This window comes from Bubalus bubalis, chromosome 9 (assembly GCF_019923935.1).
Source record: "Bubalus bubalis isolate 160015118507 breed Murrah chromosome 9, NDDB_SH_1, whole genome shotgun sequence".
Lineage (NCBI taxonomy): Eukaryota > Metazoa > Chordata > Mammalia > Artiodactyla > Bovidae > Bubalus > Bubalus bubalis.
The window spans coordinates 20,266,716-20,294,638 of record NC_059165.1 but is presented as its reverse complement, the minus strand read 5'-3'; the positions used below and the strand labels follow the sequence as shown (position 1 = coordinate 20,294,638).

General features: G+C 38.8%; 1 protein-coding gene and 1 non-coding gene across 6 annotated transcripts in view; one reads left to right on the top strand and one right to left on the bottom strand.

Moving 5' to 3' along the window:
* Positions 1 to 27,923, top strand: part of ADGRV1 (adhesion G protein-coupled receptor V1) — a 543,743-nt gene that overhangs the window by 205,902 nt on the left and 309,918 nt on the right. For all 5 annotated transcript variants that reach the window (XM_044947303.2, XM_025292226.3, XM_044947302.2 and 2 more), the window contains 7 exons: positions 1,674 to 1,809; positions 3,789 to 4,894; positions 8,691 to 8,808; positions 9,750 to 9,921; positions 17,650 to 17,892; positions 21,431 to 21,838; positions 26,640 to 26,824. In XM_044947303.2, the coding sequence (XP_044803238.2) occupies positions 1,674 to 1,809; positions 3,789 to 4,894; positions 8,691 to 8,808; positions 9,750 to 9,921; positions 17,650 to 17,892; positions 21,431 to 21,838; positions 26,640 to 26,824 (2,368 nt within the window). The remainder of the gene's footprint in view (positions 1 to 1,673; positions 1,810 to 3,788; positions 4,895 to 8,690; positions 8,809 to 9,749; positions 9,922 to 17,649; positions 17,893 to 21,430; positions 21,839 to 26,639; positions 26,825 to 27,923) is intronic.
* Positions 5,138 to 5,209, bottom strand: TRNAC-ACA. The gene has a single exon. It is a non-coding gene; the product is annotated as a tRNA-Cys (tRNA).

Sequence of the window (27,923 nt, the reverse complement as noted above, 5' to 3'; positions counted from 1 at the left end):
AGCTTTAAGCCAACATTTTCACTCTCCTCTTTCACTTACATCAAGAGGCTCTTTAGTTCTTCTTCAGTTTCTGCCATAAGGGTGGTGTCATCTGCATATTTGAGGTTACTGATATTTCTCCTGGCAATCTTGATTCCAGCTTGTGCTTCCTCCAGCCCAGCATTTCTCATGATGAACTCTGCATATAAGTTAAATAAGCAGGGTGACAATATACAGCCTTGACGTACTCCTTTTCCTATTTGGAACCAGTCTGTTGTTCCATGTCCAGTTCTAACTGTTGCTTCCTGACCTGCATACAGATTTCTCAAGAGGCAGATCAGGTGACCAAAGAGATGGTATTCCCATCTCTTTCAGAATTTTCCACAGTTTATTGTGATCCACACAGTCAAAGGCTTTGGCATAGTCAATAAAGCAGAAATAGATGTTTTTCTGGAACTCTCTTGCTTTTTCGATGATCCAGTGGATGTTGGCAATTTGATCTCTGGCTCCTCTGCCTTTTCTGAAACCAGCTTGAACGTCTGGAAGATGATGGTTCACGTACTGCTGAAGCCTGGCTTGCAGGATTTTGAGCATTACTTTACTAGCATGTGAGATGAGTGCAATTGTGTGGTAGTTTGAGCATTCTTTGGCATTGCCTTTCTTTGGGATTGGAATGGAAACTGACCTTTTCCAGTCCTGTGGCCACTGTTAAGTTTTCCAAATTTGCTGGCATATTGAGTGCAGCACTTTCACAGCATCATCTTTCAGGATTTGAAATAGCTCAACTAGAATTCCATCACCTCCATTAGCTTTGTTCATACTGATGCTTTCTAAGGCCCACTTGACTTCATATTCCAGGATGTCTTTCTCTAGGTGAGTGATCACACCATCATGAATATCTGGGCCATGAAGCTCTTTTTTGTACAGTTCTTCTGTGTATTCTTGCCACCTCTTCTTAATTTCTAATGCTTCTGTTAGGTCCATACCATTTCTGTCCTTGAGCTCATCTTTGCATGAAATGTTCCCTTGGTATCTCTAATTTTCTTGACAAGATCTCTAGTCTTTCCCATTCTATTGTTTTCCTCTATTTCTTTGCATTGATCGCTGAGGAAGGCTTTCTTATCTCTCCTTGCTATTCTTTGGAACCTCTGTCCATAGTTCATCAGGCCCTCTATCAGATCTAGTCCCTTAAACCTATTTCTCACTTCCACTGCATAATCATAAGGGATTTGACTTAGATCATACCTGAATGGTCTAGTGGTTTTCCCTACTTTCTTCAATTTAATCTGAGCTATAGGGAAGTCCCAATACAATAATCAAAAAAGACGCACTCTTATATCCATGTGTGTGTTCAACTGAGTATTTCTGACAGTAAAGCAGCTGTTACTTTATCTACTTTATTTTGTAGTTATACCATTAGTTCTGTGAGAGTCAGTGACATGCCAGTGTTGGATGGTTTGACCTCTACCTTGTAGAGTAGACAAGATTGAAGGCAAGGTTTATGTGGTCTTCGGAGCTTCCTCTAAATTTATTTACACCCTGCCCCCACCACTGACTTTTTAAATGTTTTACCTTTTGTAGACCATTATAGAATTTTGGAAAAGTAAAGATTTCACTATATGTTTAAGAGTTGAATCCCAATTTAAGAACTCAGAGAAATGAAACCCTGCTTCCCTTTTCCTGTTCTCTGTCAGGGAGGCTTTCCTTTTCCCATGGAGAAGAAAGTAAAAGAGTCTTGCTTTGGACACACCCAAGCCCCGGGCGGCTGGAGGCCTTTGTGGTTCACCTCTCTGGAGTGCAGAGCAGTGTCCCCGGTGGGGCCCAGCTTCGGTAAGACCCCCTTGATTTTCAGCTAAGAAAGTCCCCGAGGGATAAGCTGAAATTTACTGATTCAAACAAAAAAGACAGAAGGATTTTTCTCCTTGAAGCAAAGGCAAAACCAGTTTTAGTTCAGAGCAACACATGGCCTGCACGCCAAAGATGCCACACACACTGCTTGCATGAGGAGAGTTTATCATGACCTCTGACTCAAGAATGTTGGCTTGGGGTGCCATCTCCAGTAAGAACCATGGTGACAAAGCCATCCATTTTAAAAGGGAACTGTCTTCTGAAAGGGTAGCCCAAAATACCTGATTTTCCTTGGCGACAAAGAGTAAGAATAAGAAATCATGGTAGGATAATACTGTGAGTTTTGAATTAAATTTATACCAGTATATTTGCAGGTAAATACATCACAGCCAAAAGCAGTTGACTTTTCTCATACGTGGGATGGGCTTGATCAGAACAGCAGAGAACAGATCTGCCTCTGTCACTTACTTGCTGTGTGACTTTGGGAAAGTTACATAATCTTCCTGTTCTTTAGTTTACTTATTTGGAGACTGGGGAAAAGTGTGTGGGCAAGACCAATGCGTGTTCAAGTATATTTGTGTACACATTTATGTATGGGAGATATTGGTTGGTGTGATTCAGTATGGTTTTTGATTTAACATGTGTCAGTCAAAAAGTAGACACAACGTATTTTAGGTTAACAAATTCACTTGCCTTTAATGAGAACAGTAATAGCTATCAGTTTAATTTTTAATTTATTTTATTGACATATAATTGACTTACAATGTTGTGTTAATTTCTGCTGTATAGCAAAGTAATTCAGGCTAACAGTTTTGTAGTGCTTACCCTAGACCAGGCATTGCCTCTACATATGTGTATGTATTTAGATTCATTTACTCCTACTTTTACTGTTCAGGATAACCATATGACATAGATATTATTGTTAGTCCCGTTTTATAGATAAAATAAAACGAGTCACAGATAGATTGTATAATAGGCTCAGTGTCACACAGATAATAAGTGTTGGGCTGTGATTTGAACCTAGGCTGTCTGGCCTCTGTCTGAACTCAGAACTATGACTGACAATAGAAAGTGATGGCTCTGAGTTGTCCTCCCTGAATGCATTTAAATTTAGATGAAAAAAAAATCTGTTAGCCAGAGAAATTATGTCTGTGGTCTGGATTAGGCTGATGGGCTACCAGTTTTACTTCTGAGATAACTGAGTAAATCACAACAGAATTCCATGAAGTGAAGTGAAAGTCAGTCATGTCTGACTCTTTGCGACCCCATGGATTATACAGTCCATGGAATTCTCCAGGCCAGAATGCTGGAGAGGGTAGCCTTTCCCTTCTCCAGGGGATCTTCCAAACCCAGGGATCAAACCCAGGTCTCCCGCATTGCAGGCGGATTCTTTAGCAGCTGAGCCACCAGGGAAGCCCACAGAATTCCACATGAAAGCACTAAGAACCGATCAGTATCAATCATGGATGATTCTTCCAACTCCTTTTAAGATTTTAGCAACATTTGTGTGAGAGAATAGTCCCATTACTGGCCAGTTGAAACCAGCAAGGCTTTTTACATCTAGGAGGGGCAACTCTTCCTGCCTGGTAGATCGACATCCTGACTGTGAGACTTTGATTTTGGTCCCCGGTGTGCTGATCATGAGAGAGAACCTGCCATTTCAGATCCTTCAAAGAGCTGCTGTGGGGTGATTGGAGAAACAGACCAGAGACCTCTGAGTGCCCCAGCTTGCTAACACTTGTTAGGTCCTGTCACCTGCCACTGTAACTCCTGTTGGTTCATTTCTTGTGCTCTGGTATATTCATCAATAAGTTAGTAGGGTTCTACGGAATTTGAAAGGGCATGTCATTTTTAAGACGCCCTCATGAGCAGCATCTTCCACGTGTGAAAGATGACTCTCTGCAAGTGGTAGCCCTGTTTTTTTATCAGTTCTCTCATGGTTTAATTTTTTTTCCCCCCAGGTCAGGTTTCACTGTTGCTGAAATTGAACCAATGGGAGTCTTTCAATTTTCACCCAGTTCAAGAAATATCATCGTGTCGGAGGATACACAGATGATCAGATTACATGTACAAAGACTGTTTGGATTCCACGGGGAGCTTATTAAAGTTTCCTATCAGACAACAGCAGGGAGGGCAAAGCCCCAGGAAGACTTTGAGCCTGTTCAGAACGGGGAGCTGCTTTTCCAGAAATTCCAAGTTGAGGTTGATTTTGAAATAATTATTATTGATGATGAGCTTCCTGAGATAGAAGAAATTTTTTACATTAATCTAACTTCAGTGGAAATTCAGGGATTGCCAAAATTTGATGCTAATTGGAGACCACGCCTGAATCAAGATTTCAGCGTAGCAGTGATCACAATATTGGATAATGATGACCTGGCAGGAACGGATACTTCTTTTGCCAAGACAGCTGTGACCACGGCAGTGGACACAGCCCTTCCTCTGGAAACCGACTCTGCCACCACACACCCTGATACAACCGAGATTACTGCCATTCCACAGCCCACCGAAGTGGTCGCCATGGTTACGGAGGTGGCTGGCGAATCTCCGATCCCTGAGAACCTTGTCACCCTTGCTGGGACCTCTGCCGTGTCTGAGAAGCCTAATGCGGCCACTGTAACCACAGATACCTCCGTTCATGGAACATTTAGTCTTGGGCCCCCTGTTGTTTACGTCGAAGAGGAAATGGAGAATGGCACGTTGAACGCTGCAGAGGTTCTTGTCCGGAGAACTGGTGGGTCTGCTGGCAACGTCAGCCTAACAGTCAGAACTTTCGGTGAAAGATCTGCTCAGAAGGAACCAAACGCACTGCCCTTTCCTGACAGCCGTGGGATTTCCAACCTGACATGGGCAACCGAAGAAGAAGATTTTGGAGCGCAGGCTCTCATCCTTGCGTTTGTAGATGGAGAAAGAGAACGTAAAGTGTCGATTCCAATTCTGGATGATGGTGATCCCGAGGGACAGGAATTCTTCTACGTGTTTCTCACAGACCCACAAGGGGGAGCACAGATCGTGAAGGGAGAGGATGACGCTGGCTTTGCAGCTTTTGCCATGATCATTATTACAGGTATATATTTGGAGTGATGGGGTTAAACGTGCCTTTGTGGTACAGAATTTGTAATAAGATTATTCTAGCTTAAATTTAATTTAAGAAGGTGAATTACTCGAATCACTCATAGATTCCATAGAAGTTGCTCAGTTGTATCCGACTTTGCGACCCCATGGGCTGTAACCTACCACACTCCTCCATCCATGGGATTTTCTAGGCAAGAGTACTGGAGTGGGTTGCCATTTCCTTCTCCAGAGGATCTTCCCTACCCAGGGATCGAACCTGGGTCTCCTGCTTTGTAGGCAGATGCTTTACCGTCTGAGCCACCAGGGAAATCACTCATAGTGAATCATTAAAACTTTGTTTTCCAGTGGCATGAAACCCTAACAGAAACTCATCACGTTGTTCTGAGATGCCAGGCTAGAGTTTAACGGATTGTGAATGTCACTTAGCTCAGAGCTAACTAAACATTCTATACATCTGTACTTATACAATATACAGAAACCCTTAAAAATGCTTAAGTTCATGTATGTCTTCTGGAAAATACCTAATTTAATCACCCCAACATGATTGCCTGTCCTGTTTTGAAATCTCATTCTGAAATACCCAACCACTTTTATTAATCCGTTGCAAAGTCTAAGATGTCATTGTCAGAAAATTCTTTATATCTGTTGGGAAAGAGATTATAACTATTCCCTTTTGTTCTGCTTTTGAATCAATGTAGTTTATATAACGTTTGTACTATTGGGAATGTGTGTGTTGTATATATGTGCATGTTTGAAAATTTTTTAGTGATGATTTGCAATTTTCCTCTGAAATCATACTGTATTTCTTTAAGTGGATTAGCTCAACCTGTCAATAAACTTATGCTAATTAGAATATTGACAAGGCTAGCTCATGATTCTTACCTGGTCTACCCTTTTGTATAAACATTAATGAGTTTTACACAGTGTTTTAGAGTTTCAGATGACACTATAATAGAACAGTATAGTGGAAAGAAAATTAAAAATCATGAAGTATATAATTTTGACTTAGCTCAACCATTAATTCAGAGGCCCTGATTAAATCATTTATTTATTTATTTATTTTTTAATTTTATTTAATTTTTAAACCTGAAACACTGTATTAGTTTTGCCAAACATCAAAACGAATCCGCCACTTTAGTGTCTATGCTCTTGGAGAAGGCACTGGCAACCCACTCCAGTACTCTTGCCTGGTAAATCCCATGGATGGAGGAGCCTGGTAGGCTGCAGTCCATGGGGTCGCGAAGAGTCAGACACGACTGAGCGACTTCACTTTCACTTTTCACTTTCATGCACTGGAGAAGGAAATGGCAACCTACTCCACTGTTCTTGCCTGGGGAATCCCAGGGACGGGGGAGCTTGGTGGGCTGCCGTCTAAGGGGTCGCACAGAGTCGGACACGACTGAGGTGACTTAACAGCAACTAGTGGCAGCAGTCTATGCTTATGTTTCTTTTTTTTTTTTAAAGGAAACTTTTAGAATAAACATGTTTATGTTCCACTTGCAAGATTTGGTGTTTCCTAGAATTTCATTTTAGCTGTTCAGTTATAATTCAGTCATAATTTTGCAATTGTGTAACTTCCTCTTATACCCAACATCATCCCATTTATATTACCCTGCAAAATTATACCAATTAGAATTATCATTTATTCCTAATCATCCAGTTTGTTGAATATTGTAAATGCAGATTCAATTCTCCAAGTTATTTACTGAGTTTGATTCACATTAGCTTGATACCACCTATATATTTCTTTTAAAATTAAGTCAACAGTCTCTTCCCCCATGCCATGACATAGATATTTTGTTATATTTATTTGAATAAGATGAGAGTTGACAGTCAAAATATTTAGCAAGTCGTTTGACAGAGGCACAGACCAATCACAATAGTTGATGGAGGCTTTTTGCTCTCCCAAGCGTTACTCCGTTAGTTACTGGATCATGGGGAGATGTTGTATTGGTTAGGGTGGGGGTTAGGGCCCCTTAGGGACTCAGGACAGCAGCTGTGTTCCAACTGGAATGGACGTGCTCCTCAGTCAGTTGGGCATACCGACGCATGCCAACATGGTTCACTACTACCATGCAGTATGGCATACCAGTGCTTACCCATAGGTTAGCTCTGAGTCTAACTCACCAGGCAATTCCCTTCAACCAGCTCTGAACCTGACTTACCAGTCAGATGAGCCTCAATGAAGTTCTCTAATGTTTTTCTTCTCTACCTAACACCAAGCATCTTACACACGTGGCAAATGATTGACTCCTCTTAGAGTCATGTGGTGTAATTCATCAGCACTTCTGCATGTCAAATACCCTGACTTCCCTTACTCTGTCTGTGAATGTTCCTCTCTTCTCCTCCTTACCTGGCTTTTTATTTTAAATTAGTATTTATCTTTTAACTATATCATTAATTTTGCTGATTCCTCTTATCTTTAACCTTCATAATCATTTCACATTTAGATATTAGAACAAACGCTCAAGATAAATCAGGGGAAAATAGTTTATTTAGTTTTGTTTCTGATCATTGGCACTCTGGAAGTCTTGATTCATCTTACTAGAAACTGGACATAAAGTTTATCATTGTAGATGCTGCAAGGAAAGTATACTCCTTAAGACCATGCTGGTCACTATTACATTGAAAAAGAAAATGCAAGTTCTGCTTTGAGATGGTTATAATCTGTTTGTTATTAATTGAGAGGCCAAATTCCTACTCAAAGTGACAAGAGAAGAATTGCTGCTGAAGAAAAAGACTTAAGGTCAGGTTCCAATGCAGGACTAAGACACAGTTGTAGTGATTAATTAGTGAGGATGAGGATGGGCAATGGCTGAGACAAAACACCCACGAGGCACCAGGACAAGAGTGGTCCATCATCTGCATGTCCCTAAGCTGCAGGCTCCACATTTACTTACACTTTTGAGACAGATCAGTAGTTTTCTGTTTCCTTGCAGAAGTTCTGTCTGCTTGGAGTTTCAGGTTTCAGGGTGATGGGTACAAGTGGTTTTTGAGGCTGATTTCGCTGGGTCATTGCTTTCAGGATCACTTGGCAAAACTGGCTTCTTGAGAAATAGAAAGCAGCAGGAGCTGTTTACTGATAATGTCTCTTGTCTGAGAAGCTGGCTTATGTGTTGGCCAGGGTTTGGGGTGACTACTTCAGCATAGTGTGGGCTGCGGGTTTGTTCCAGTTTTTGACACAGTTGTGTAGTATGATGGTGCCTCCAACCTCAAGAGTTGCTCAGAGGAGTTTTCTTTTACTCTGAGATTCCCAAGAGTTCCTTAATAGTTCCATTTTTCTCTGGGGAAAATAATCAGATGTTTAACATCAGTGGTCTTTTGGTCAACTTTCTTATAGGGAAGTAAACTAATCAGATGAAGGTCATGTATTCACTAAATATTTATTAGACACTGTTCTTGGTACCAGGGATACAGCACTAAATAAAACAATTGCTACTCAGTAGACCTTATATTCTATCAGGATGTGCTGACTTTAAACAGCAGTATCAAGGACTGAAATAAAAAGTAGAGCCTCATCAGAGAGAGATGAGCATGTATATCCGTGTGGGCAGCACGCTTTGATGTTTTCTTTCTTTCGGTCCTTTGTTCTCACAATGTCAACTACCTTGACGTGATCATTTTGATTCTAGTCTGTTTTGGGTAAAGATCTTTTAAAAGTTGTAGCTCCTGCCTGCCCCATTCACTTGTGAATTTCTCACTTTTATACCATCTGAGATGAATAGATGGGGGAAACAGAGATCTTTTAAAGTCTTTGGTATATCATCATCTTCTATTTTTCTTTTCAGGGAGTGATCTTCACAATGGCATCATAGGATTCAGTGAGGAGTCCCAGAGTAGACTGGAGCTGGGTGAAGAAACTGAGATGAGCAGTCTGCATCTTATTGTTACAAGACAGCCAAACAGGTTTGTTTATATCTATGTAGAAGACATAACATCCTGTGTGTCTACATAGTGTTTAATTTACATTTATAAAATGGTAGAAGCAGGATGAAATGTTGATAGAAGAAAGTGATGCGGAATTTGATGTCAGTGTTCAAATACTCTAGTTTCTCTGGAGTAGGAAATGGCAACCCACTTCAGTATTCTTGACTGGAAAATCCCATGGACAGAAGAACCTGGCAGGGTATAGTTCATGGGGTTGCAAAGAGTCGGACGTGATTGAGCCCTGATTAGGGCTGCCTTGAACATTTAGTACTTTGTGAAGTACCATACAGATGTCAGATTATGTCAGTCATTGCTTCATCCTGTTTACTATTCTCTGTCACGCTGCATATACAACCATTTACTATTTAGAAGATTTGGATTTCCAGTATTTTGCTTACAACTTAATACAGTATAGCACACATCTGAGTGTTCATGATGTATGTGCGCTTGGGATGCACACAGATGCATGTATCAGTGTTACCTTTTCCATTTTGTGTCTAAATATTGTCAGAAAGGATAGATCATCTCTTGTCCTTTATAGTAACGACCATTTTTAGCAGTAGTGTTTTTCCTTCAGAAAGATTCTTGTTAAAAGACAAATGAGGAATGTTTACTTCAAGGCAATGGTTCTCTATAATTTTTATTTTCATATTTCTGGTACGTAGCATCCCGAATTATATTTCAATAAATTCTTAACCGTTACTGAATGGAGTGTGGTCAAAGAATGCCACGTAAACTCTGGCCTTAATTTCTTAACTGTAGTGGGCAGAACTGGTTATTTTCAGCATTATCAGTGGGAATGACAATGCTGGTATTGGATGAAGAGGTGCACTCCGGACGTAATGGTAATATATTCTACATTAGCCTCAGGAATAATGCAATCTGTGACTGCACTGGCATAGGTTTTTCTTTGTTCCTAGAGCCTTTGAAGATGTCGAGGTCTTTTGGCGAGTCACATTTAACAAAACAGCTGCTGTGCTCCAGAAAGATGGTGTGAGCCTGGCGGATGAGCTTCTGTCTGTATCAGGGACCACTGTCTGCAGAGCAGGTCAAACAGAGTGCTTCATCACCATTGAGCTCAAGCCTGGAAAGGTAAGAAACAATGAGGCCCGGTGTTGTAGAATGCTGATTGTATTTCTTTAGAATTACTCATTTTCAAGCTACTTTGTTGACACATATATGTGCATACATTACGTGGAGATTCTTTGTGTCCGCCTAGCTGCAATGTCTGAGTCTCTTTGAGTTTCTGTAAATAATCTCATCGGTTGTACACCTGAGACTTATATATGTTCTAAGTCACTTGTATCTCAGTAATAAAAAAGCCCATCAGTTTTTTACATTCTATTTCTTGTCATTTCCAAGATCCTTCCTGGCCCACCTGCTCACAGGGTAAACGGTTCCTTGAGTCATTTTCCACCCCATTAATATTATTTCTGATTACTCTGAATGTTTAGTTCTTTTCCTTTTATCATGTCTATAGATTTGGTTACATTGTATTGTATCCACAGATTTGATCCTTAACATGAAAGTTCTCTCATTCACCATCCATTTTGTTAGGGAGGTCAGCTCTGATCTACCAAAGGGCACAGAGGCCATGCTCACTGAGTCTTTGGATCAATTTTTATTGGTTCATGTTGCACATGACACCCAGGAGCCAGGCGTTCCTCTCCTCATTCTAATGGAATCTGCATTATTCAAATGGTATTGGCCGCTGAGGCTCTAACAGAGTTTTAGTCATTTAGTAATCATGTGTCACTTTTTAAAAAAGACTATTCTATGATACTTTAATGTCCAAGGATCACTCAGTATCATTTGTTCCTTGTCTACCACTTAATTTATTAAACTCAAATATTTAATGCAAAACTAGCCATAATATTTTGAATGTTCAAAAGTATCATGATTTTTTTGTACATGCCAAAAACTTTAAACTGCACAAAAAGCATTGCACAAATAAAATTATTTCCAAATGGGTAGCTGTAGTTAAACTCATTCTAAATAATAATCTTGTAGATTTAACTCTTCATTCATTTTTTTTGTCTACTTGGTTTTCTACTTTCTGAGAATTCCTGAAGCAGTTGTATTGATGTTCTCTGCTGCTGCTGCTAAGTCGCTTCAGTCGTGTCTGACTCTGTGTGACCCCATAGACAGCAGCCCACCAGGTTCCCCCATCCCTGGGATTCTCCAAGCAAGAACACTGGAGTGGGTTGCCATTTCCTTCTCCAAAGCATGAAAGTGAAAAGTGAAAGTGAAGTCATGTCTGACTCCTAGTGACCCCATGGATTGCAGCCCACCAGGCTCTTACGTGCATGGGATCTTCCAGGCAAGAGTACTGGAGTGGGGTGCCATTGCCTTCTCCGATTGATGTTCTTTAAGGTTACAGTAATACATAGTTTCGTATCTTCCCAGAATTGTAGGAATTTTGATGGTTCCAGAAGAGAAAGACCACTCGTCTCAGATCACTTCAGGTTACTTGGTTATCACCACTTTGTTCTTTGTTAGGACCACAGATCCTAATGCTTGTCTGAAGCTATTTCAAATGAGAATTGCTGGACAGTGGATTGAGATCCACTTTATGACGTGACTTGTGAGATCAACATGTTTTTTTAAGTTCATGCTTTACAAGTTAATGTTTTCAGCACCATGTGTTTTCCACAGAGTGATTTGTTCTTTAAATCTTGCAGTGCCGCTTCACCTTAACCATTGCCCTGTCACCGTCAAACACTGAGCTGGTCTATAGGGGCACTGAAAAGATAGACCTGAAATTAAAAAAAAAAAAAATAGGCCTGCCTTGTTAATAACCTTGTTAATATCTTGTTATATTTGTGAGGGCAAGCTGGAGGCTCTACTTCATAAGAAATGAGATAACAGGGACTTCCTCAGCAGTCTGGTGGTTAAGACTCTGCCTTCCCATGCAGGGTCCATGGGTTTGATCCCAGGTAAGGTCCCACGTGCTAAGGAATATGGCACAAATTGAAAAGAAAGGAGATAACAAATTTGTGATCTTAGTGCATCTTTGCAGTTCATCTGTTCTATCTTTTTTGAATGAACATAAAATTGCATCATCTTTCACCTTCTGTATGAAGTACTCTTTAACTTCTGACATGTTTTCATTTGCATGCATTTCACAGGTCCTAAAAATTTATTCCTATTTTTGGTACAATTTGTATTTTTTTCTAGAAATGATTGTCTTACTAGCATTTTTTATTAACTCCTTCCTACATACATGCACAGAGAAGAATGTTTACTGTTCACTAATAAATCAATATATACTTAATTAAAGGCATAACTTTATTGATATACTAACATTACCCTATACATAAAAACTAATAAAATATTAATTATACACTATTACACTCACATTTTTAATTTTAACAATTAAAAAAAATACATTGCCATAATTTTTCTCCTTTATCATTATGTTATAGATTCAAATTCATCTAATTTTAATTGCTTACTAAATACTTTTATTTTTGCTTCTCTTATTGTTCAGTCGCCAGTTGTGTCTGACTCTTTGCAACCCCATGGACTATAGCACACCAGGCCTCCCTGTCCCTCACCATCTTTCGGAGTTTGCCCAAGTCCATGTTCATTGCATTGGTGATGCCTTCCAGCCATCTCATCCTCTGATGCCCAGTTCTTCTTCAATAGTCATATCATAGACACTGAAAGATCTACTAAGCTACTCTTGTGTCTCTTCATATTGCTTTAACATCTCTGGATGCTTATTTGCTTTATAGCAATAACCTGTGTTTTGAGCCGTCTTGATTTTTCCTGCTCTAACACATCCAAGGATTTGATTTCCTTCATCAGCGTTTCAGAGATCTGAGTCTTTGTTCTGGAGATAGGCATGAGAGTTGATGGTTGACACAGCTGTGGCTGTGAACCATCTTGGTAGTGATGGAGCTAGAAAACAAGTTTAAAATATTGAGTTCCCACTGATTTTTTATCCAAGAATTTCCTTTTTAAAATTTTTGAAATTGAAGTATACTTAATGTAGAGTGATGTGTTGGTTTATATGTACATGTGGGCTTCCTTGATGGCTCAGGTGGTAAAGAATCCGCATTCATTGCTAGAGAACTGGGTTCTATCCCTAGGTCAGGAAGATGCCCTAGAGAAGAGAATGGCAACCCACTCCAGTATTCCTGTCTGGAGAATTCCACAGACAGAGCCACCTGATGGGGTCACAAAGTGTTGGACATGAATAAACAACTATACAATAACATACGTGTGTGTGTGAGTGTGTGTGTGTATTTGCCTTCATATTCCTTTCCATTTAGGTATTGCAAGGTAACAAGTATAACTCTCTGTGCCATCAGTAGGTCCTGTATACCTGTTTTCTGTATAGTAGTGTATATGTACTAATCCCAAACTCCTAATCTATACAAATATTATATTTTGCTTTTCTTGAGTGGGAGTTTGATTAGTTGCTATGCTTTCTATTTGCACTGAAGAAAAGGAACTGAAATTTCAATATTCAAAACTTTTGGTCATGTTATTCTACTTGATAACATTTAAGTCCTCCTCTATGCGTTTGTCCAAATAGTCTTATGCCTTCCTCAACCCCCACAGCTCAACATTTCCTAACTCTCCCTTAAGGACAAATAAAAATATCACTTCCTCCAGTATGTCACCCACATCTTCAGTTTTGTTGTTGTTCAGGTGCTCTCAGTTGTGTCTGACTCTTTGTGACCCCATGGACTGCAGCACGCCAGGCTTCACCATCTCCTGGAATTTGCTCAAACTCATGTCCATTTAGTTGGTGATGCTGTACAACCGTCTCTTCCTTTGTCGTCCCCTTCTCCTCCTGCCTTCAATCTTTCCGAGCTTCAGGGTCTTTTCCATTGAGTCAGTTCTTCGCATTAGGTGGCCAAAGTATTGGAGTTTCAGCTTCAGCATCAGTCCTTCCAGTGAACATTCAGGATTTATTTCCTTTAGGATTGACTGGTTGGATCTCCTTGCTGTCCAGGAGACACTCAAGCATCTTCTCCAACACCACAGTTCGAAAGCATCAGTTCTTTGGCACTCGGCCTTCTGTATGGTCCAACTCTCACTACCATATATGACTACGGGAAAAACCATAGCTTTGACTATACGGACCTTTGTCAGCAAAGTAATGTCTCTGTTTTTTAATATGCTGTCTAGGTTTGTCATAGTTTTTCTTCCAAGGAGCAAGTGTCTTTAATTTCATTACTGCAGTCACTGTGTGTAGTGATTTTGGAGCCCAAGAAAATAAAGTCTGTCACTGTTTCCATTTTTTTCCCCCATCTATTTTCCATGAAGTGATGGAACCAGATGCCATGATCTTAGTTTTTTGAATGTTGAGTTTTAGGCCAGCTTTTTCACTCTCCTCTTTTACCACCATCAAGAGGCTCTTCAGTTCCTCTTTGCTTGCTGCCATGAGGGTGGTGTCATCTGAATACCAGAGGTTATTGATATTTGTCTTGGCAGTCTTGATTTCAGCTTGTGCTTTATCTACCCTGGCATTTTACATGATGTACTCTGCATAAAAGTTAAATAAGCAGGGTGATAATATACAGCCTTGATGTACTCTTTTCCCAATTTGGAACCAGTCCATTGTTCTGTGTCCAGTTCTAACTGTTGCTTCTTTACCTGAATACAGATTTCTCAGGAGGCAGATAAGGTGGTCTGGTATTCCCATCACTTGAAGAATTTTCCACAGTTTGTTGTGATGCACACAGTCAAAGGCTTTAGCATAGTCAGTGAAGCAGAAATAGATGTTTTTCTGGATTTTCTTGCTGTCTCCATGATCCAGCAAATATTGTCAGTTTTAATGTGGTTCCTCTGCCTTTTCTAAATCCAGCTTGTACATCTGGAAGTTCTCGGTTCACATACTGTTGAAGCCTACCTTGAGAGACTTTTGAGCATTACCTTGCTAGCATGTGAATTGAGTGCAATTGTGCAGTAGTATGAACATTCCTTGGCATTGCCCTTCTTTGGGATTGGAATGAAAACTGACCTTTTCCAGTCCTGTGTACTGCTGAGTTTTTAAATTTGCTGGCGTGCTGAGTGAAGCACTTTCACAGCATCATCTTTTAGGATTTGAAATAGCTCAGCTGGAATTCCTTCACCTCCAAGTAGCTTTATTCATAGTAATGCTTCCTAAGGCCCACTTGACTTCGCATTCCAGGATGTCTGGTTCTAGGTGGGTGATCACAGCATCGTGGTTATCTTGGTCATTAAAATCTTTTTTGTATAGTTCTGTGTATTCTCGCTACCTCTTCTTAATATCTTCTGCTTCTGTTAGGTCCATACATAAGATGATAGAAGACCTGGGTTCAAATTTTGACTCTTCCACTAAATAGCTTGTGACGTCAGACAAGGTGCCAAGGTTTCCTGAGCTTCTCAGACTTGGTGGAGTTAATAACAGGGCCGTTATATTAAACGAGATAATGAATGAGAGGTATTTCACATGGTTCTCGGCAAGGAGTTGGCTCTTCATAGAGTGGCTTGGTATTGCTGCTATTCAGAATGGATGGGAGTGGAGCCGAGTAGTAGCCACATCAACACTAGTAGTAGGTGAGTGACAACACAATGCATGCTTTCATCTGTGGAGTTGCACCTCTGACTGATGGCGGTTTTTCCTAAGTTCAGCCTGTCTACTGACGCTCAACGTAATGTTTTTCTAGTCTTTAGTTCAGTTCAGTCGCTCAGACGTGTCTCTAATTATCGTTCCTATAGTCATTCAGTTTTTTTATTTTCAATTTATAAAGAACTTAAGTAACTTTCCCCAGGTTGATTACTCAGTAAAGATTAGAATTCATCTTTTGAATTCCAGTTCACGCACTCTTTCTCTGCTGGGTATCTTATGGTTCTATGGTTCTATCGTATGATCTATATTAGCAAAATGTATGAAGGTCATAGTTAATAAACTTAGGATGCGTTTCTTAACCCACAAAGTCTGTTTAAACTAAACAGATTGTTGAAACATTTGTTGCACATATTTCTTTAAGAACTATTTAAGTAAGATCTTGCTTATTTATTACTTTACTTGCTTCTGAGCAGGTCTGGGCCTACAAAAAAATTATTTTATACTACTTGGGCAAAAGATCATCTTGGAATGCTGCTGACCTAACTAGGGAAGGAACTTGAGTTCTTGTGAGGTCTCCAGTCATATTTAGGTCCAGAGAGGTTCAGATAACCATCTGTGAGTTTTTCTTTCCCATTATACTTCAGGCATAGTCTTTGAACAGAGTATTCTGTTGTTAGACTAAAAGATTCCTTTTGTCTCTTCTAATTATGTGTTGGCACCCATCTTCACATTTGTTCAATTTCTATGGTTCCCTACTTAGATTACAACATATTTTTTGACTCAGAGTAGTTATAAGTAATGTTTTAATCATCATCACAATGAGAAGAAATACTGTACTGAAGAAAAGGCAAGAGTTTGTTGAAATGTAATATTCTGAAGTTCTTAGTTAAATGAAATTATTGTGAACTCAAGCTTATTGGCCGTTAGGGAACAATAGTTGTTGAATATAGTTACCTATACTTTTCAAGTGCTGCAGTTTATTGTATTTACCAATTTAGTTGCCAAAAGCAGGGAAAACATATTTACCTTCATTTCAACATTTACTGAGAGTTAATCAGCAAAATAAAGAAAATCTATATCACATGAAAACTAAATATGTTTATTCAGACAATAAAAAGAGATTCAGTTCATTTACTGTGCTACTAAGATATAAATCATTTTGAATAATACTGAAGAATTTGTTGTATTGTTTCATGACATAATGATTCTCATTAAAATGATCACAAAACAAACTATTACTAAGATCCTTGCTGATAGAAAAGAAGGATGCGTTATATCAAGTTAGACAGTGAAACACACAGTTGAAAATGCATCAGCTTAGCTTCTTGGAGTTATGCTAAGAAGCTAAAAATGATGCTAAGATTTCTTAATTATTATGTAAGAGAAAATAAGTAAAAACAGGTGATTAACAGTATGTTACAGAATTGAATGCAGGCTTTAGAAAATAAATTATCTGAGATTGTTGACACAGAACCGAGGGAAAACATGACCAAAGCATAACCAACGGACTAAATTTAGATTTCTTGATACTGAATTTAGGGAAATTTTGAATAATGCCTGAGACCACTAAATTAACCCATCAATATTTGGCCAATTTATATAAAACCTTTAACAATGAAACCTTACAGAACTGAAGCTACTTTCTCCCCTGTCCTGTTTTTTCAGCTCCATACCCTGCCCTACCCTCAGGGCCACCCCTCCAGCTGAGATCACTACTGTCCTGGTGTCTTGTTTTCTTTTTTGTCTTGTTTTCTTTTTTACCCTTCAGCGAAATGTGTATCCAGTAACAAAATGTAGTAAGCTTTATGTAATTAAAAATTTTCCATTTGTTGTAGCATGGCATGTATATCATTATCGAACTTGATTTCTTTTACTCATTGTCATGTTTTTGGATCTATCCACGTTGAAAAATATTGAAATAGTTCATTCTTTTTAACTACTGGATAACATTTTCATTGTGTGAATTATACTTTGTGTATCCTTTTGTTTATTGAAGTATATGCATAGATTATCTCCTGACATTGATTTTCTAGTAAGGCACTCTCCCAGAAAGAGTAAAGGTGTTGAAGAAAGACCGAAAAAAAAAAAATCTCATGGTAATCTAATGTAAGAATTTAATTCTGTAATTATACAGACTGTATCTCTAAATGTATATTTATTTCTGTAATAGTGTGTATGAATGATGCTATTTCTTAATGTCCGAATTATTTTAAAATAGAAATCTATTCATAATTATTGTTCCCCCCTCCTCTTTTTTTTCTCATTGGCAGATACCTCAAAGTGAAATACATTTTTTTGTGGAACTGTATGAAGTAACAGCTGGAGCAGCTCTAAACAATAGTGCCAGATTTGCACAGATTAAATTATTACAGCGTGATAAACCTCCAAGTCTTGTGTACTTCTCTGTGGGTTCTCGACTGCCAGTGGCTCATAAGAAGGCCACACTCATTAGTCTGCAGGTGGCCAGAGACTATGGGGCAGGACTAATGATGTCTGTTAACTTCAGTACCCAGGTAAGCAGGGAGCAGGTATTAACACACAGGAAGCTCTTCTTCTTTAACTATGGCATGTGTCATGAAATAGAGAAGATTTGATACACTATTTTCTGATGATACCATCATAATTCACATTATGTTTATTACATTAAGCTTTATCTTTGACACAGTTCAATGTTTTTCACTTAGATCATGTTCTAAAATGATAGTCTATTGTTTTTTTGTTTCTTTTGGAAAAGTTGATTATGCAATGCAAAATGTCTTACATACGTTGTGTAATCAACTTTTCCAAAAGAAACAAAAAGACAAAAGACTATCATTTTAAAACATGACCTAAGTGAAAAAAATCTGTAGAGATTTAAAATTTCTTCAGGATGAAACTGGGTAAGACCAGAAACAAAAAGTATGGGTCTTTGTTCTGATTTTTACCTGAACTAGTTGAAAATCTTCTTTAGGACTTCAAATACTAGCTGTGTGTTTCCTGTGATCTTTGTGTTTCTTCAAATCCACAGGTTCAGGAGACTGTCTCACAGCTACTTTTAACATCCTCTCTATTAGGTGACATCAAGTGAAAGGGAGGAAGCAGTATGTTTTAAACTTTATTTTAGGAGCAAAGCTCTAATATATTGAAACAAAGCTGTACGTCTGCTCCCTTTGAAGCATGATTGTGGAGACTGGAGCTTGCCCACCGTAGCCCTCTGTTTTTTTGTCCCCTGGGCTTGTATAACTCCCAAACCCCACAGTTTGAAAGCTGCCATTCTGGACAATGCTGCCGTTTCTTTTGTTTCAAGATTTCAAGCCTGGTGATACTTTAGGCCTCAGGGTTTCTAAGTTGTGGTTTTATGCCAAGCGCTGTTCAGTGTGTGCTTGGTTGTGTCACTGTTGAGTGGCTCTAATACACAGAACATTCTGTGCATAAGAGACAGCATATGCGCCACCAGTTCTCTGTAGCAATCCTGTGAGTCAGGGATTGGAGGTGAGGACGGTAGCTGTGGGTAGTGAGCTGTCCTGGAAGCTTGCCAGGAAGAAAAGTTGTCTTTATAACAGAGTCTACAGCTTGGCAAGCCAGAAGATGCAACTCTGTCACATGAGACTCTAGAAATAAACTCCATTCTAAATAGCCGTGCAGGGGTATGAGCATGAAAAGAAGTATTTTGATTCATTGGGAGATTTTAGCATTTTTCCTTTTAAGCATTTAAGATGGTAAGAGAAATGAGAAAAAATATGTGTTCTTTCTTCTCCCATGAAATATATATCATCATATGCTCTCTACTTTGTAGGGCAGAAGAGTGGAAGAAGTGATTAAAAAAAAAAAAAAAAGATTTGAGACCCATTTTAAACTAGTTCATACACTCAGTTGGAAGGGGAGTTGAAAATGCCAAAAGAAGAATCTGAATGCCAGTATCTCTATCATACTCATTTATGTTCTTTCTAGATGATTCACAAATGATTCCTTGTAAAACGCATGCTGTCACCAGCATGTAACTCATAGCATTTTAATAAGACTATAAAAATCAACATAGAGGAGCCCTGTGGTGATGAAAATGTATCTTGACTCTATCAACATTCATATCCTGGTTGTGATACAATTATGCAAGATGTTATTAATATCTATGAAGGATATTAGGGAAGGGTAGAGGAGACCACTCTTTTATATTTCTTGTAAGTGCATGTGAATCTGTAATTATGTCAAAATATAAGGTTTAATTTTCTAATTTAAAAATTAGAAAAAATTTACCTCTCTGGTCTGATTTTATTTATTTTCCTGTTGCTTCATTGCTCTTGCATTTTCTCTCTTTGAATGCTGGGGATATTGTTAGACGAGAAAGTCATATAATTCAATTTTCCAAGTAGCTAGTAAGTATGAGAAAATAATTATGAACCAAGTTGCTATTCTGTTACAATAATACTAATCTTGATTTTATGTTAAACAGATTTTAATAATGAGGTTAAAACAATAGCTGTAGTATACATACAGTATACCGACCTTCAGTAGGTCGGCATTCCCAGTATGTACATACTGCTGCTGCTGCTAAGTCGCTTCAGTCATGTCCGACTCTGTGCGACCCCATAGACGGCAGCCCACCAGGCTCGCCTGTCTCTGGGATTCTCCAGGCAAGAACACGGGAGTGGGTTGCCATTTCCTTCTCCAATGCGTGAAAGTGAAAGGGAAGTCGCTCAGTCATGTCCGACCCTTAGTGACCCCATGGACTGCAGCCTACCAGGCTCCTCCGTCCATGGGATTTTCCAGGCAAGAGTACTGGAGTGGGGTGCCATTGCCTTCTCCTCATTTACATACAACACTGAATTAATCAGAAACTCCTGCTGACTCTACCTTCTAAATACATTCTCAGTCTGAGCTCTTCTCACCCTCTCTATTCATACAACCAAAGCTACCGTTATTTCCTTTTTCTGCAGGAACTAATATAAAAATCTCCTATCTCTTCTCCCTTCTTCCATCCTCTCCCCCTGCTGCAGCCTAACTGTCCACAAGAGCCAGAATGCTCCCAAAAATAAGAAATAAAGTGTGTCACTCTCCTGCTGGAATCCTCCAGTGACTTCTTAGCACACTTTGTATCAGGGATGTACATGATCTGATGCATACATCTTCAAATTGTTAGTCGGCTCACAACTGGAGAAGTTCTGTGAGGCAGTAATGGAATTTCTTCTCTAATTCTCTTTCTTGGTCTATTCTAAGGCATCTATCTTTCCCAACCTCATCACTGTATGATATGTATTTATCTCTCTAATTTATCTTGGGAGATTAGAAAAATTATAAAACTCCATGTTTTATTTTTAAAAAAAAATTTTTAAAAACACATATGGTTATATTTTAATACAGAACTGAAAGACAAAACACCATAGTAAATTGACAGCAATAAGATACAATGTTTCGGGACTTCCTTGGTGGACCAGTGGCTAAGGCTGAGCTCGGAATGCTGAGGGCCTGGGTTCGATCCCTGGTCAGGGAACTAGATCCTGCATGCCATGACTGAGAGTGCATGTTGCAACTCAGGGTCTTGCGTGCCACCATGAAGATGGAAGATCCTGTGTACTGCAACGAAGACCTGACACAGCCAAATAAAAAAATAAAATACCGTGTTTCATTTGCATTGCATGACAGATGATTCACATTCTTAGTCATAAATGAGTTCTTAGAAACCAGTAGAAAAGACATCGACTGATCAAGGGAAATGGAAAAAGAAAGAAGAAAAGGAAATAACACAAGTGACTAGTAAGGATTAAAGCGTATGTGAAGGTGACTGAGCTGAACAATAAAAGGAAAAAAAAGCAACTTCTTTGTAATATCATAATTATCAAAGATTAAAAATCTGGCATTTGTGTAGTTTGAGGAAATAGAGCCACATTGACACTGGAGGACAAGATTGGTGAGGTCCCAGAGTGAGGGAACATCTAGTATGGACTCAAAAACTGTACATTTAAAGCAACACCTGTCTTAATACTAGTGTTGTGGCCCATCAGATTAAGAGAAAATTGGTTCTGGACGAGATCAGAGGTTTATAGTTTCACTTAAGTGATGTTGTTTAATTTCTAGGAGTTGAGGAGCGCCGAGACCATCGGTCGTACTCTCATATCTCCAGCTATTTCTGGGAAAGACTTTGTGAGAACTGAAGGCACATTGATCTTTGAGCCTGGCCAGAGAACCACTGTCCTGGATGTCATCCTCACGCCAGAGACAGGGTCTTTGAATCCATTTCCTAAACGCTTCCAGATCGTGCTTTTTGACCCGAGAGGGGGTGCCGGAGTTGATAAAGTGTATGGGACCGCAAATATCACTCTCGTCTCTGACACGAACTCCCAGGCCTTTTGGGGGCTTGCAGATCAGCTGCAGCAGCCCCTGGATGGTGACATTCTCAACAGGGTGCTCCACAGCGTCAGTGTGAAAGTGGCCACGGAGAACACCGATGAACAGCTCAGCGCCGTGCTGTATTTAATAGACAAGGTAAGAAGCCCTTGCGAGTGTTAGCAGTTTCATACTTTTTTTAAAAGACCAAAGCCACATAATGGTTATCGTATCAGTTATAATGAATTTATATGGTAGAGTCAGATTGCTGAATCTCAGAGTGGAATTCACCATATCTGACCCTGTGGTTTTGCTTGGATGCGACTGGTGCTGGTTTGAAAGCTCAGAGAAGGATGAGTTCTCTACTGCAGCAGTAAGGATAGACTGGTGTCTGAAAAGAGGCTCCGGAGGTCAGGAGCTCCAGGCTCTTTCTGATAATTCTAGAAACTGCATGGACATCTTCTGAGATAGTGTGCAGTTTTTCTAAGTCCATAAATGAGGACTAGGACTAGATTATATGGCTCTTTGAGTTGAAGAGCCATGAAGCTGGTGCCCTTTGCTTGTTCCCTGCTCCTCCTGGGCACTGGAAAGAATTTACTGTAGGAAATGAAGTTACTTAAATTTTCTAATGATGAAATAGTATAGTACAAGTACAATTTGATTTAGGCTATGAAGAGGGAAAGAATGCACAGTAACTGTCTTTTAGAAAAGATACATTAAGAAAGCTACATATTAATGGTCGAGAATCAACACTTATTTAACTAGAGCTGTCAGGTAGTACATCTGGATTTTTTTTTATTTGAATCTGTCATGAATAATGAAACTGAATTATGAAAGAAGATCCTATGGAAAAAATGTAATTAACTTTTTTTGAGTAATCATTAATAAACAGTAGAAGTTCTCATATATTAAAACGATTTATGTGAAATAGGTAACTTGGCAATGATTAGAGGCATGAAATATATTTGAAGTGTTCTAAACTATTATAAGTTCAAGTAAAAAAAATTATTTGTATTCTTAAAAAGAAAATGATTTTATTTCCACTGAAGTTGCCTTTGCTCTGATTATTTTCATATGTTATTGTTACTAAATTTTTGCAATGGTATGGCATATTCTTTTCTTGAAGCTATTTATATGTCAGTACTGAAATCTGATGATTCAAGTAACTGACATCATTCAATAATATTATACATTAAAATATATGTTATATCAAGAAAACTGAAAATTTCTACTAACAGAAAAGCCTTGAAAAAATAGAAATCTATAACTTGTTCAGCAGTGGGAAGACTCAATAACATAGAGACAACAGTTTTCTATAAATTAACTTATAAATGGAATATAAGTACTATCAAAATATCAGTAAACTATTTTGGATTTTTTTAAATTAATCAAAATGATGAGTTCACCTGGGAGAACATACATCAGAAATTTTATGAAAAAGATGAAAAATGATAAACCTTATTCTCAGTATGAAAATATGAAGTTACAGTGATTAAAACAGGATAAACTGGTGCTGTCACAGATATTCAGATTAGTAAAATAAGACGGAAAGTGAAGAAATAAATTCAATTACATATAAAATTTCATATATGATAAAAGTGACATTTCAGGTCAGTGTGTCAGTTCAGTTCAGTTCGGAGAAGGCAATGGCACCCCACTCCAGTACTCTTGCCTGGAAAATCCCATGGATGGAGGAGCCTGGTGGGCTGCAGTCTGTGGGGTTGCTCAGAGTTGGACACGACTGAGTGACTTCACTTTCACTTTTCACTTTCACGCATTGGAGAAGGAAATGGCAACCCACTCCAGTGTTCTTGCCTGGAGAATCCCAGGGACGGGGGAGCCTGGTGCACCGTCGTCTATGGGGTCGCACAGAGTCAGACACGACTGAAGCGACTTAGCAGTGTCAGTTCAGTTCAGTCGCTCAGTCGTGTCTGACTCTTTGTGACCCCATGGACCACAGCACGCCAGTTTCCCTGCCCATCACCAACTCCCGGAGCTTATTCAAACACATGTCCATCACGTCAGTGATGCCATCCAACCATCTCATCCTTTGTCATCCCCTTCTCCTCCCGCCTTCAATCTTTCCCAGCATCAGGGTCTTTTCAAATGAGTCAGTTCTTCGCATCAGGTTGTCAAAGTATTGGAGTTTCAGCTTCAGTATCAGTCCTTCCAGTGAATATTCAGGACTGATTTTCTTTAGGACGGACTGGTTGGATCTCCTTGCGGTCCAAGGGACTCTCAAGAGTCTCCTACAACACCATAGTTCAAAAGCATCAATTCTTTGGCACTCAGCTTTCTTTGTAGTCCAACTCTCACATCCATACATGACCACTGGAAAAACCATAGCTTTGACTAGACGGACCTTTGTTGGCAAAGTAATGTCTCTGCTTTTTAATATGCTGTCTAGATTGGTCATAGCTTTTCTTCCAAGAAGCAAGCATCTTTTAATTTCATGGCTGCAAGCACCATCTGCAGTGATTTTGGAGCCCAAAAAATAAAGTCTGTCACTGTTTCCATTGCTTCCCCACCTATTTGCCACGAAGTAGTGGGACCAGATGCCATGATCTTAGTTTTCTGAATGTTGAGTTTTAAGCCAGCTTTTTCACTCTCCTCTTTTACTTTCATCAAGAGGCTCTTTAATTCTTCATTTTCTGCCATAAGGGTGGTGTCATCTGCGTATCTGAGGTTATTGATATTTCTCCCGGCAATCTTGATTCCACTTTGTACTTCATCCAGCCTGGCATTTCACATGATGTACTCTGAATAAAAGTTAAATAAGCAGGGTGACAATATACAGCTTTGACATACTCCTTTCCCTATTTGGAACCAGTCTGTTGTTCCATGTCCAGTTCTAACTGTTGCTTCTTGACCTGCATACAGATTTCTCAAGAGGCAGTAGTTATTATTCTGTAAATGGTGTTGATACATCTGATTTAACCATTTGAAAGTAAAATGATAGCTGTATCTCCATGTTAAATCCACTCCAAAATAAATCCCAGACAGGTCAGAGGTCTAACTGTAAAGCTGAAACCAGGAAAGTAGTAGCAGAAAACATGGATGAATCACTTTTAAGATAAAAGTTTATATTGGGGAAGTGGGGAAGTTCCTTCTAAATATAAAAATGCAGAAGTCATAAAGGAAATGATTGATAAACTTGACCACATAAAGTTTAAACAAAATTTCTCTTTGCATATACCACAAGAAAAATCAAAAGGCACCTCAATTATATTGTCAAACCTATAGTTTTTCCAGTAGTCATGTATTGATGTGAGAGTTGGACCATAAAGAAGGCTGAGTGCCAAGGAATTGATACTTTTTAATTGTGGTGTTGGGGAAGACTCTTGAGAGTCCCGTGGACTGCATGGAGATCAAACTAGTGAATCCTAAAGGAAATCAACCCTGAATACTCATTAGAAGGACTGATGCTGAAGCTGAAACTCCAACACGCAGTGATTTGGCCACCTGATGCAAAGAGCCAACTCATTGGAAGAGACCCTGATGCTGGGAAAGATTGAAGGTGGGAGGAGAAGGGAAAGACAGGGAACGAGATGGTTGGATGGCATCACTCAATGGACATGAGTTTGAGCAGTCTCCAAGAGATGGTGAAGGACAGGGAAACCTGGCATGCTGCAGTCCATGGGGTCACAAAGAGTTGGACATGTCTGAGCATCTCAACAACAACAGCAATATATATAGTCAATTATATCCTAATAAAACTGGAGGGAAAAACTAAAAAAGAGTGCCTAATAGGTGTGGGGAATATTTGTACAAATACCTGTATAATGAGTATTTAAGCATTACTTATAATAACAAGAATTGGGAAAACTAGCCATTAAAAGGGGCCTGCCATAGGAGAAGGCAATGGCAACCCACTCCAGTACTCTTGCCTGGAAAATTCCATGGACGGAGGAGCCTGGAAGGCTGCAGTCCATGACGTCGCTAAGAGTCGGACATGATTGAGTGACTTCACTTTCACTTTTCACTTTCATGCTTTGGAGAAGGAAATGTCAACCCACTCCAGTGTTCCTGCCTGGAGAATCCCAGGGACGGGGCAGCATGGTGGGCTGCCGTCTATGGGGTTCCACAGAGTCAGACACAACTGAAGCCACCTAGCAGCCATATCCATAAAATGTAACATGTTTTCACAATTTAGACATATAATAATTAGACTATGACAATAATGAAACAAGCATTGAAAATATAGGGTTGAAATTTTAACAATAAAATATGTGGTGCCAATTAACTTTGAATTCAGATGAACAATGTATTTTTTAGTATAAGTATTACAGATAAAAATAAATATTTTTATTTACAAGCACTATTTGGAACATACTTATATCAGGCAATTATTGGCTGATTATTTGAAATTCAAATGGAATCACCTATGCTCTATCTGGCATACATTCATATGTCCCATATGTATTTCATATGTACTCAGATTCAGAAGTATAGGATAGGATTTCCAAGTACTGATAGAACTTTGTTCTGTTGGGTGTCATATTTTAAGTGAAATTGTTTCATGTTTGTAAGTTTTATTATCTCCCAGATTCGCACTTCTTTGAACCAGAATCTGCTTTATGCTATATATGTCTTTCATAAGGCCCTAAGAATTGGGATAAATGTAAAAGTGAGTTTAATTTTAACTCGTGATATTTATTATTGCAGTTAGAATTAAAGTGACCAATGCAACCCATTGGAGCTTTATCTAGATATTATATACAAAATATTCTTGTGACTATGCCTTCTCTTTATAAAATGATTATGCTTTTTAAAGTTCAAATGTATTTGACATTTAAATGCCAAATATAATTTTGACACTAACTTCTCTTAAATTCTTTATAGGTTCATGTTTATTTTTGTTAATGTTAGTAACTGGTAATAAAGAACACATTATACCTTATGTATCATTTAAGCAGTTGATTTTTTAAGATACAGTTTCATACTTGGGATTTTTCTCCAGATAACTGTTGAAGGAAAAAACCAAGCATTAAGCATTGAAAGCCGAAATCTTTTCTATGAGATCCTTTGTGCTCTCGTTAACCCAAAGCGCAAGGACACTAGAGGATTCAGTCACTTTACTGAAGTGACAGAGAATTTTGCCTTTTCTCTACTGACTGATGTTACCTGTGGCTCTCCTGGTGAAAAGTAAGTATCTTTTAATATAATACCATACCTTATATGTATTCCTTTACAGGTTACAAAGTAATAAGAATGCAAATTGACATTTAGATGATGTAACTAAGGCTTATACAATCAATAAATTGTACCTGATGGGCAAATTAAGTTAATTATTTGAAGAAAACATAGAAACTACATCCAGAAAAAATTAATTTATACTGTCAGTAATATATTCTTCTTGTTTTGAAGGTCTTTAAAAAATAAAACGTCTTGTTATTTACTCTTTCTTATATAATGAGTAGAAGATACATTCTGAATAGAAAAAAAAGGATGATTCCAACTTTTTGGGTATTTTAGGCCATTTTTAAAATTGTGGCAACATATACATAAGACAGATTTTACCATTTAAACTATTTTTCTGTACTTCCTGGTAGTTCAGATGGTAAAGAATCTGTCTACATTGCAGGCAGACCTGGGTTCAGTTCCTGGGTGGGAGAGATCCCCTGGAGAAGGAATGGCAACTCATTCTAGTTTTCCTGTGTAGAGAATCCCATGGACAGAGGAGCCTGGCAGGCTACAATCCATAGGGTTACAGAGAATTGGACACGACTGAGCGGCTAACACTTTCACACTATTTTTAGGTGTACAATTCAGTGACACTTAGTATATTCACAGTTGTTGGGTAACCAGCCCCAGTATGCATATCCAGAAGTATCATCTTCTCAAATTAAAAATCTCTACCCATTAATAACTTTCCATTCCTCCTTCCCCCTGTCCTGGTAACCTCTATTCTACTTTTCAGTCTCTATTCAATTTGCTTATCCTAGCCATCTCATAAGTGGAATCATGTCATATTTGTCCTTTGTGTTTGGTGTACTTTGCTTAGTATAATGTTTCTTCAAGTTTTATCCATGCTCTAGCATGTGTCAGAAATTCACTTGTTTTAAAAAAAATTGTTTTTATTGCTGTTATAGTTGATTTACAATGTTGTGTTGCTGCTGTACAGCAAAGTGATTCAGTTATACATATGTATATATTCTTTTCATGTTCCTTTCTCTTGTGGTTTATTACAGGATGTTGAATGTAGTCCTTGTGCTATACAGTAGGAGCTTGATGTTTATGCATT